The sequence below is a fragment of the Olea europaea genome, unplaced genomic scaffold (genome assembly GCF_002742605.1).
Source record: "Olea europaea var. sylvestris unplaced genomic scaffold, O_europaea_v1 scaffold1175, whole genome shotgun sequence".
Taxonomy (NCBI): domain Eukaryota; kingdom Viridiplantae; phylum Streptophyta; class Magnoliopsida; order Lamiales; family Oleaceae; genus Olea; species Olea europaea.
In genome coordinates, this window is record NW_019229159.1 from 242,339 (window position 1) to 255,024 (window position 12,686).

Sequence of the window (12,686 nt, forward strand, 5' to 3'; positions counted from 1 at the left end):
GTAGAGGAGCTTAATTCAACAAATATAATAAAGAGTCATTGCTTGATAAGAGGCCTGGTAGAGGAGCTTAATTCAACAAATATAATAAAGAATCATTGCTTGATAGCTGATGTAATCTACAACCGAGTTTTGTTATTTGTACCAAGACTAGTTAATTAAACAATTTGTCGTTTTAGTCGGATTACATCAATTAAGTAGAACTTTCTACATGCAGTTTTACGAACAGTTGTGACTAGGACAGCTTAACGGATATATTTTTTTACAAAATATAATCTATTGCGAAATTAAATAACGAAGAATACCAAATGTAACGTGATAAACCCCTAAGAAAATTATCCATGGACCCTCATGCCACAGGTAAAATAATTCATTATCAAAGATTCAAAAATATAATAGTTTCGATTTAGTAATTTCTCAAAATTAACTAAAACGATCAAAAGTAAATAAAGAACAACTTTCTCATTTTCTTATTCCTTTTGACTTATTGTATTCGGCTGCAACCACCACTTGGATTAAGATTTACCAATCTTAACTTACGCTAAATAACCTAATCTTTTAGTAGAATTATATCATTCATGCACAAGCGTGTTCTCTTCAATTACAATTGAAGAATATGGGTTTTGCTTTGAGTTACTTCATCGGAACATTAGCCGGTTAGATCTCACTAGAAATGGTCAGAAAACTTCAGAACTTGCAGATGAGTCGCACCACGTCCCTTGATGATTTTCTTTACTTATATGAAGACTTCTCCAAGACAAGAACGTGCTTTACCTAAAAGTAAAAAATTTGCGAGTTAAGAATAATATAAAATATATGTGATATGGTCAATAATTAAATTAAGAAAAGTTTTAATTTGTTAAAAAAAAAAAATTTCTTTCATTCTTTTAATTATTTAACTAATCAAACCTATCCTAAGTATATGTTTCCATATATGCGACTATAAGGAAGATAAATATTACACCTCATTTAGAGTTTGAAAACCCTAAAAAATCACAGCCAAGAATCTGTTAACATGTAGCACTTAGTCATTTTGGACTGACTGTCTTACTTTATTTGGACTGCATCATTTGAACACACTTTTAGCATATGATTTGACATTTAAAAATCATTCTAATTAATTTAAGCAAGTTAATAAATAAATAGTAAAAATATAAAATATATTTTACTTAACAGTGTGCCCTTGCATTCTCCAGATATTCACCGAATATGGAGGACCCCAAGGTTTTGACGAGGAAGGGCGTAGTAATCAACGAAATACTTCGGGGAGTTGAAAATAAGCATAGATCCGGAGATTTCCGAATAGGGCAACCTTTCGAACTGCTCAGTGATGACCACACACACATGGGAGGTTGGGATTATTTTATTCACACAGGATCCACGCATCCCAGAGAGGGCACGATCATCGAGTTTGTCATCCATGTGGGTCGAGTAGCGTTATTTTTTTTGCATTCCTCCAGTCTCCCACCTCAGGTCACAATTAAATATTTCTTGATCCATTATCAGTAGAATCACCACACGAAAAATTACATAAGATATTCCCCTCGTTTGGCCCCCATTAAATTACATTCCATTACATTCTATTTGTAACACCCTGAACTCTTTTTCATTATTATTGTTATTTTTAAATAAAAATGAGCTCAAGGTGGTACCAAAACTTTTCTCTATCTAATTTAAGCGGAAATATATCGAAAATATTCGATTTCAAATTATTAAACAACATAATAAATATCGTGCATAAATATTAACACAAAAATATTCTTTATATAAATTGACGATTGTCTTTTCTAGAAATTTTACTTGACGACCACATTAGCATCGCTCCGTCAATCTTCCACACGTCCTTACGACCCGTTCTTATCTGAAAATATTGTAAGAGTGAGTATTTTGAAAACACTCAGTAAAAATACGTGCGCATCCTTTTTCATATGATATAAATATAAAAATAGCATAACATACCAACATTTTTTAGGAATTTTTTAAGAATCCCCATATCCCGTAGGATTTAATTTCTTTTCTTTGACCTAACGGTCTATCTCGAAGGATTTAACTTCTTCTCTTTGACCTAACGGTCTATCCCGAAAGATTTAACATAGCATTCGACCCGAAGGCCTTAAAGTATCTCATGCCAAAATTTACATATATATCAAGGAATAAAAATTTACCACTTGCACCATGTATTCTTACCCCAATTTGATATCCAAAAATTTACTTGAAATTGACTTTGTGAAAAGATATAAATATTATACTCTATTAAATTCTAAAAATATTAGTGGTGTGGAGTGTACAATATATTATTGTTGTAGAATATAATTTTCATCTCAAATACACCTATTTATATATTCCACACACGTAACTTACGTAACATCAAAAGACATTTCACGTTAATGGAAGAATAATGGAGTTAAACCACCATAAGTTTACGGTTACAAATTGAAAAGCCACATGATCATTAATTGAGGATTAATGTAATTAAACAACTACGATTTAATTGAAAATCAATTAAAGTGAACGTGATGGTTACGGTTATAAATTTGAAAGGACGCCTCCACGTTTAATTAGAGTTAATGTCATGGTTATGGAATGTATTATAAATTTCTAAATCAATTAAAGTGGATGACATTACGTAACCATACAATGAAACTATTCATTTGATTATTATTTTATATTATATATGTATTAATATAATATTTGAGAATGATAATTTTCTTTCTATTAGAATAACTCGGGCATAACTAGCTCGAAATTATTTTTTCTTAAACTCAAATTATATTGTTTAACACGAGCTACAAAACGGATATAATATCAGTATATTTTCATCAACTTTAAAAATACTTAAATATTCTATTCAAATAATTTTCTAAAAGTGCTCGTAATTCGTAAGCAAACAAATTATTTATACGAATACGCGAGTCGAGTCTACCACTTCAACTTTGGACTTTTAATATAATGACAAATCTTCACATTTTCATTTGCTAAATAATAAGAGCATGTTTGTTTCTCATTTTCATAGTAAAAATGCATTTTGTAATAGTGATTGTTGAAAAATGTGTGGTCAAAAAATAAGGAAAAATTTTAATTTTGCGTGTAATATTATTTTATTGAAGAGTGTATGGTTGAAAATAAGAGAGAAAAAAATGTATTTTGAGAAAAATGGGTACCAAACAAGGGCTAAGTTTAGGTTCACATAGTAAAAAAATGCGGGGTGTTATACTATTTTTCTCTTTCTTATTTTCAACCACACAATCTTTTATAAAATAATATTGCATGTGAATCAAAAAAATTTCGTTCTTTTACAACCATTCATTTTTCAAAAAAATACTATTCCTCTCATTTTCATTACTAAAAAATGGGGGACAAATAGGAGCATTATTTCTTTTTTCTTTTTTTCCCCCTATTTTTGGGTAAATATATTGATAAATAAAATGCAGCAGACTAAAATATTAATGTAATCCAGCCAAAATTTATTAAAAATGAGAATTAATTTGTTGACAGTAATGCTACAATAGACACATTTTATGATATGGGACTACTAAAAGGAACATCAAAAGAACGTATGAATCGAAACATATTATATACATTCTTATTTCTTTTTCTGCGAAAAGCAAAAAACATCTAAAACCTATTAACTCTTCATATCCAATGATCAGGTATATCTATATAAAATATTTTTGGTTTGGCACTTGCAAAACCCAAACTGCCAACACAAACAAATTGGTTTAGCAGGCACCTATGTCCGCAGTGGTGGTGGTGGTCTCGTCACTGGCTGTTGTTGAGTAGGAAGGAAGTCCAATAGACAGCTCAAGATCAACTGCAACGGCAGCGTTTTGCTCGTGCTGAAGCTGGGAATGTGGCTGAGTTTCTTCAATTGTACCACTGGATGATGGAGTTGGGCTTCTCAAACTCAAGCAAATACGGTTTTTATCCGCAGTAGGGGTGGGGGTGGCGTTTTTGAGGGGGAGGTGGGTTTGAGGGTCAATGCCACGGTGAATAAGCTTACGTTTAATGTGAGTGTTCCAATAATTCTTGATCTCATTGTCTGTTCTTCCAGACAATCTTCTTGCTATCAAAGACCACCTGCGGACAAATTAGCAGTAAAAGGTAAGGATTTTTGCACTCAATCCGCAATCAAGAATTATGGATTTAGAAAACTTTGTTGAACGTACCCTTGATTTTTCAAAATTGTCGAAGTTGTTGAGTCAAATAGAGGAAGAAAAGAGTATAACTGAGAAATTAACTCTGGGCGACTTTAAATGCGTCCAAAATCACCGAGTCAAAGTAACTGAATTAATCAAATTACAATCACATTACATCTTTTCTTTATAAGTCTATTGTAAAGGTTGAGTTCTATAAGAGGAGTTGAGATTTGTTGTCTAAAATTGGTCGTCCAACTTGCTCTTTACCAATGATTAATTGACAAATCATCGAAAACCTATTTTTAATCACAAGTGATAGTGTGAGAGAAGTTATACATGTTAATTTAAAGTGATGTGTCAATGATGTAGACAGCAAGTTTGAGAAGTGCGATAACTTGGAGAGGATTGCTTCAAGTAAAAGAATGATCCCATGAATCTACATTGCTAAAAGATGAGCCATCGTGGACATCCATTTGAAAAGGAATGTCAAATGCTCGACTCGATGGCTTATAACTACTTGAAAAATCTCGATATATAAGTCGAATTTAAGGATGAATATATCTAACGTGACAATCAAACTATCTAGTCACGAATAAAATCATCTTATTAGTGTTGCGCCAGAACAAATTTTGCCCAAAAGTTCAAAAAATAATCCCATAGAAGAAGGGCATACTTATTTCCCAGCAGGCTAGAAGCTTGATAATGATTTCATCTTCTTCTTGAGTGAAGTTTCCTCTCTTGAGGTCAGGCCTCAGGTAGTTTATCCATCTCAGTCTGCAACTCTTGCCACATCTAAGCAATCCTATAACAAGAAAAATACAGCAAATTTTCGTTCGTTTATATACTCCATAAATTGTATGTTTCAGTAGCAGAAAAAGAAACAAAAATAACACACACATACTAGGTTGCAAGGAAATAGGAAATACAAAATTTAACTCTACAATTAAGTTTATTTTTAGTTGAAGTCAACAACAAATCTGGGATCAAAATTATTTTTTGAAAAAAAATTAGGTTTCGAGTTTGTCCAACGTTTAGACTCGAGAACCTAGACTGTTTAAAAGTTTCCGTATAAATTTATATTAGGTAGTACCTGCCGCTTTAGGGAGGGAACGCCAGCAGCCTTCACCGTGAAGAGCGATGTAATTGACAAGGAGCTCATCTTCTTCTTTAGTCCATGTTCCTTTATTGGTGTGTGCTTCTAGTTCACAGCAAGGCGAACGTCCCATCATTCAAATTTTTTGAAAAAAAAAAAAAAAACTATACAGAAAGAGGAATGCCAATTTCCAAAGAGTTCGAGAAACGGCCTTATCACTTTTTTGAGTATGAAAATGGAGGACGAATGGGAGATTGGGAATTGGATTATGCGACTTAAGAGAGAAGAAGAGAAGAAATAACAAGGCGGAAGTTTGTAGGCAATTTTTTTGCAACAAAAGAGAGTTGTGGGAAAGGAGATTTGACAGAGTCGGTGAGAAAGACAGGTGTTTTAAGGATGGACACTTTGACACATGGATTAGAGTTAATTGTTCCAATGGCCACTACTTATGTTCATGTCTTTAATTAGTCATTGAAATTTAAAATATTGAGTTTTGGTTATCAAACTTAGATTCATGTCTTAAATTGCTTATCGAAGCTTAAAATATCGAATTTTGGCCATTAAACTTTGGAATATATTGTACATTACTCACTAGTATAACTGTTGAATTTTGAAATATATCGAATTTACAATAAGTAATGTACAATATTTTTCAAAGTTCAGTAAGCAATATATAATATTTTTCAAAGTTCAATGAACAACATTTTTCAAAGTTCAGTGACCAAAACTTGACATTTTAAACTTCAGTGAGTAATCGAAGACATGAACCTAAGTTAACTCGATATTTTAAATTTCAATGATCAATTAAAGACATTGACCTAAGTTCAGTGACAATTAAAACAATTAACTCCATGGATTATTGTGTAAAAATAATATTTTAAATGATGATTTTTTGAAAGAATGTGCCTTGTTTGAGCCATATTATTTTCATGAGAATGCATTTTTGATAGTATATTAATGAAAAATATGTGGTTAAAAAATAAGAAAAATTTGGATTTGCGTGTAATATTATTTTATTAAAGAATGTGTAGTTGAAATGATGTCAAATCACTATTTAAAAATACACTTTTTCAAAATGTGGGTCAAACATGTCTGTGTTGTTAAAATGAAGAAAAATTTTAAATTTATGTACAAAATATTTTATTGTATAAATGTGTAATTTAAGTTTGAGAAATAAATTATTTTATTTAAAAAAAGAAGTTAAACGGGACTTAATAACTCAGATGTCGCAATCGAAAAATCTAGACGAGTATATGTACTGAACAGTGGTCCTATAATTTTTTGGCCTTTTTTCATGTGAGTTCATGATGGGAAAAATTTATAATTAAGATATTAAGCATAAGTTTAAATCTTATTACATTAAATTTCATCACATTTCATTTTTTTTTTCTATTTTCAATCATATAATTTTTCATAAAATAATTTTAAACGTAAATCGAAAATTTTTCCTTCTTTTTCAATCACTCATGTTTTAAAGAGAAAAAAACAACATTTTACTCGTTTTCATTTCCAAAATAATTGGGCCAAACGGGAGCTAAGTATCACTCATTTCAAAATTAAGAGCAAATATTTCAAATTTCAAAAATTATATTTTTATTAAAAATTATTTATGATTTAATTAATTAATTATGTATTTAATTAATTAAATATATTAAGATCACACATCTATATAATTTGATCACAAATTAACGATTTTGTTTGTCGCATATTATTTTTTGAATACAAATCATAATTTTTATATGTCACAAATTATTTTATGATCACAATTCAAAAAATTTATAAGTTATAATTTATTCATTTGTCACAAATCAAAAAAATTATAAGTCATAGTTCATTTATCGGTCACAAATTATAAATATTGTAAGTCACAACTTATCAAATTATTGATCACATATTAACATTTTTTTAGGTCACGCATTATTTCTTTATCACAATTTATATTTTTCACTGGTCACGTATTATTTATTAATTACAGATTAACTAATTTAATGATCAAAGTCAATTAAATAATTTGTGACCACTACCAACATTCACTATCTCACCATTACCTCCAGCACCACCACCACCATCGTCGTCCCCAGAACCACCACACCACCATCTCAAACAAATCAACATATCGTAGAAAAACACTACCACATTGTCGCGCCAGATCCACCACCACACGACGACCCATCGCCACCAACGTTGTACCGTCACCACCGCCATGACCACCACTGTCACGCACGCACACCTACCCACCGCACCACCATTGCATCCACAACACCACAATCGCACCCATAGCTGCACATACCACCACAACCACCTCTTAATAGCAACACCACGATCGCCACAACCACATATAGGGCTATTGCAACCACGTCACCAACACTATCACTACCAACACCCAAACCTAATTTTTCCAAGGCTATATTGCTATTGTCGCGTCGACTAAGAAAGCTCACCACCTAGAAGAAGGAGACAATGTTTTCCATCACTCGCCTCGACACTAAGCACGGTGATGTCGTCACACTAGTGTCAGCAACAACACCGTCACTACTGCGAACGGCAGCACGATGTTGCTGTAGTGCGCAACGTCATTAAACAGTAGCGAGTGATGCTCGTTGCTATGAATCGATGGAGAGAGAGTGGCGAGTGACTACTGTGAATCCATGGGAAGGGAGAGAGCGGCGAGGATGGGAAGGGAGAGAGCGGCGAGGAGAAGAGAAGTCTAGATAGAGAGAGTGAAGAATGAGGAAGGATTTAGGGTTTGGAATGAAATATGGTAGATTAATTAATATATATATATTAATTAATTAATTAACAAAACATCTGATTTTTGAAATAATAAACTTAACATATGATTTATGAAATAGGGTATCTAAATGTATTAGTTCCTATAATTTCCACGTTCATGATTTTAAACGAGCCACGCGTCATAACCAACAAATTGAAGTTTTCAACAAAGTGAAGTTTGGACTTGAATAGATCAAATTAAAAATCACACGGCCTAGAGCCTGTTTGGGAGTAATTTTGAGAATTGATTTTTTGACTGTTAGGAGAAAGGTGAGGTCCACTCATGAGAGAAGAAGTCAAATATGATGGCTAGAATAGTGGAATAACGATCAAAAAATCAATTTTTTTGAGGAAAAAATCGCTCCCAAACAAGCCCCTAATAAGTTCCCTATGAATCCTATCATGCTATTTTACCTTTTGGGTGTTTCAATTAGATTGACAATTTAAGAGTTGACAATTTATTAAATAACATTTATTTAAATCAATAATTAAGATATTTACACATCGTATTGTCAAACTACCAGTCCAAAAGCATTGTACAAGTAATCTATCCGACTAGTAGGGGAGAGTGGACTTATCCCATAACTTCCTCTCTCCCCTACTAGTCGCTTTGGATCGTTCGTAAGATGAATTTTGAGGAAGCCACTTTTGATCACCAGGACAGAGCAGTCTCCAGTCCAAAAGCATTGTACAAGTAATCTAACTCTTATTTCACAATCCTTTTAGCCGGTGAAATTAGAAATTCACTCTATGATATGTCAAAAGGGGTGATAATGACTTTTTATAAGTGTAGCACGATTATTAATTGGGCAATTATTGACATGACTTATTACATGTGACTCCAGTAGATTTGAGACGTGACATGCTCCATTGTGAGTCGCCAACTCACTATATTCTACAAATTAATAAGATTTAGGCATAATTTTTTCAATAAAATGGCCTAAACCCGCCCGACAAGAAATTCTCAAATTCTCATACATGTCCATATGGTATAAACTGAGGATTACATGCCCTCTTACGCATACTAATTATATATATAGAGAGAGAGAGAGAGACCACTTTCGAATTTTTTTACAAAAACATTCCAACTACATATGAAATTAAAAACACAGCGAGCTTATCAGACTCTGTTCAGGTGATAAAAAATGACTATTTTCATCCCAAAATGATAATATGATTATATGATCTAACAAAACGAGTTATACAAATTAAATATATTGTCTGAATCGACCCGTTAATCAATGTCGTTTTTTAAGGCCCTGTTTGGCACCCATTTTTATCAAAATGCATTTTTCTCTCTCTTCTTTTCAACCACACATTCTTTATTAAAATAATATTACACGTAAATCAAAAACTTTTTCTTCTTTTTCAACCACACATTTCCCATCAATTTACTATTCAAAAATGCATTTTCACATAAAAATTCCTACCAAACACCCTCTAAAATTGTCAAAAATTTCAACTACTTCATGATAAGAAAATGTTGAAAAGTATGGTCATGTTTGGTACCCATTTTTTTCAAAATGCATTTTTCTCTCTCTTCTTTTCAACCAAACATTCTTTATTAAAATAATATTACACGTAAATCAAAAACTTTTCCTTATTTTTTAACCACACATTTTCCATTAATTTACTATTCAAAAATGCATTTTCACATAAAAATGTCTACCAAACACCTATATGACTTGATAGTACAGTAAGGGGAGAGTTAAAAAATAATCATGATTTTTTATTTATGCAAATTTACTAAAAAAAATAATTTTTTCTACAACAGAGTTAAACAGTTATAAAATCTAATAAACACCTTTAAAATTGTACTAATTTATTGTCATGAGACATCTCAATAAAAATAATACTTTTTCCTTGCCATTTGAAATAATAATATCAGTTCAATTCTGAAATAATATTTCATTTATTAATACGATAAGTTGATAGATAAGATATGTAAACAACTAAAGTTAAAATCTATGTTCTGTAAACTAATAAATTTGTAATTTGATAAATTGGCCACACGCGCAAGACTGGGCTTTAGAGGTTGAAGAATGGGATCACTTTTGTACGAAGTCAATAGCTTGAAGACTGAGGATGAAATTTTCCCTAAATAATTTCAAATGCTCCTTTCTTCAACCCTAAAAACTCCAGCCCTCTTCTTTCCTGTTTCCACAAAACCCTCTCAAAAGCTACAAAAGCCACCATCCCGAAATTCAAGCTTATATATTTATAGAATATATAGATACATACATACAAACCCTTGTATCTATAGTTTTTAGGTCTGAAATGCACCAGAGATATGCAGAAGCTGCTGCGCAGAAGCCCATCTGGCCACCCAATTTTATCCGTTAATTCTTCCCTCTCTCTACCCTGCTTCCTCTCCCAAGGGTTTTACGGTACCCGAAATAGTGTGAAAATGCCCTCATCTGCCGCCGCTTCCTTCCACCAGCCCCTCCACCACGGTCCCGAAAATCCCATATCCACTGCGGCAGCCAAGAACCTCAAGTTTACGAAACTGGCCTCTAACAATTGTCATCTGTGTAGGTGTGCCATCGAAAATGGTAGTCGTAGTATTAGCGGGGGGAGTAGTAAAGTTCCATCGAGGGCTTGGGTTGTGTTGAAGGAGAGTAAGTGTGGTAATAAGAATGGGCCTCGTGCTCTGTGGTTTAGGACGCTGGTCGGGAGCTCAGATAAGGGGGCTGAGTTTGCCGTCACGGAGGCTAAGGGAGTGGATAATTTGGAGTACGGAAAAGGTGCGGAGGAGAGGCAAGTGAGAGTGCAGAGGAGGCAGAGAAATAGTGGAGTTGGAGGTGGGGTGGTTGTTGGGAACCCGGATTTGTTGACAATACCTGGAGTCGGGCCGAGGAATTTGAGGAAGCTGGTAGAGAAGGGTTTTGATGGTGTTGCTCAGCTTAAACGGCTATATAAAGATAAGGTATACCTATTACTGTCTTAAATTTACTATTTATATATCATGCTTGCATATTATTATGGACAAAACTCGTATATGCTTGAATGTTAGTTCCATTAGGTTTATTTTGCACGAGAGGAAAATGTATGCATTTTTGTTTCATTGGATATATTGGTATATATAGTCTATGCGTATTCCATGAAAATTTGTATTGTTTTAAGCATCTTTACAACTTCAGACCCTTAATTTTGCACGAGGAGTTCGATAATTATTGTATGAGCATGTACTCTTGCTAAAATGCTGAGGAAAGGGAAAGTTGAAAGAGATTTTAGAGTTTAATTTGTAGAGTTTTTGTTGATGACTTGTTTTTTATTGTATCTTTGACGTTCATTTTGACTTCTGAGGCTTTCCTAGATACTTTATTATAGCTTAGCAACTGTTTCTCTCATTTTTGCAGTTTTTAATTAATATATGTTGGTTGACGTGCTTGCTTTGAGAGATAAATTAGCAACCATTGAAGGTTAAATCAATGCAAATGTACAATGTACTTATTTGTCTTTTTCCATGGCCATTTTATAATGAGGATTCATTTCTTGCTGCAGTTTTTTGGGACATCCAGTCAGAAAATGGTTGAGTTTTTACAAAGTTCGGTTGGAATCATACATAGAAACCACGCAGAAAGTATAACTACCTTCATCAAGGATAGCGTGGATGAAGAGATGAAGGAGAACAGCTCTGATTCGGATATTAAGCCTGCCCAAAAAAAGCGACTCACTTTCTGTGTTGAAGGAAATATCAGTGTTGGGAAGACCACATTCTTGCAGAGAATAGCTAATGAAACACTGGAGCTTAGAGATCTTGTGGAGATTGTTCCTGAACCTATTGACAAGTGGCAGAATGTGGGTCCAGACCACTTCAACATACTAGATGCATTTTATGCCGAGCCAGAGAGATATGCATATACCTTCCAAAACTATGTGTTCGTTACAAGAGTTATGCAGGAGAGGGAGTCATCCGGTGGTATTAAACCCCTCAGACTAATGGAAAGGAGTGTTTTCAGTGATAGAATGGTGTGTGTCCTACTTACTATTCTTACTAACGAAATATAATGAATCCTTCTACTTTAAAATGTATTTTATATTGTCTGTGAAATCCTGCATATTATTGGTTATGGGATCATCATATCAGATGCATCTCAGAAGATTTTCATTATCAGAAAATTCTTATAATGACGATGTTTAAAATATATTGGTAGAATTCTGGTACTTAACATTTATTATCATTTTTCTTTTGTCAATATTATAAGAGAGAAGACGAGCTAGCCTGGTTATGGATTATTGCAGCTGATTAATTGTCATTCTTGTTCGATGAAGGTCTTTGTGAGAGCTGTTCATGAGGCAAAATGGATGAATGAGATGGAGATCAGCATTTATGACTCGTGGTTTGATCCAGTTGTTTCAAGTTTGCCTGGTCTTATTCCTGATGGTTTTATCTACCTAAGAGCAAGCCCTGATACTTGTCACAAGCGTATGATGCTGCGCAAGAGAGCAGAGGAAGGTGGAGTCTCTCTAGAATATCTGCAGGATTTGCATGAGAAGCATGAGAGCTGGCTTTTTCCTTTCCAAAGTGGAAATCATGGGGTTCTGTCTGTCAGTAAGCTACCCCAGGATGCTGACTGGTCTTTGCATCCGTATATAAGGGACCGTGTCTATTATTTGGATGGTGATCATATGCATTCAAGCATCCAAAAGGTATTATGCCTGTATGTCATTTCTATAAAGGTGAT

The 12,686-nt window shown here is 33.4% G+C and overlaps 1 protein-coding gene and 1 pseudogene across 1 annotated transcript in view; one reads left to right on the forward strand and one right to left on the reverse strand.

The window, feature by feature from the left end:
• Nucleotides 1-3,647: 3,647 nt before the first annotated feature.
• Nucleotides 3,648-5,567, reverse strand: LOC111373886 (annotated as a pseudogene).
• A 4,503-nt stretch (nucleotides 5,568-10,070) lies between these two features.
• LOC111373893 overlaps nucleotides 10,071-12,686 on the forward strand; it is a 3,064-nt gene continuing 448 nt past the window's right edge. The window contains exons 1-3 of the mRNA XM_022996482.1: nucleotides 10,071-10,924; nucleotides 11,503-11,970; nucleotides 12,274-12,662. Of these exons, the coding sequence (XP_022852250.1) occupies nucleotides 10,289-10,924; nucleotides 11,503-11,970; nucleotides 12,274-12,662 (1,493 nt within the window). The 5' untranslated portion in view covers nucleotides 10,071-10,288. The remainder of the gene's footprint in view (nucleotides 10,925-11,502; nucleotides 11,971-12,273; nucleotides 12,663-12,686) is intronic.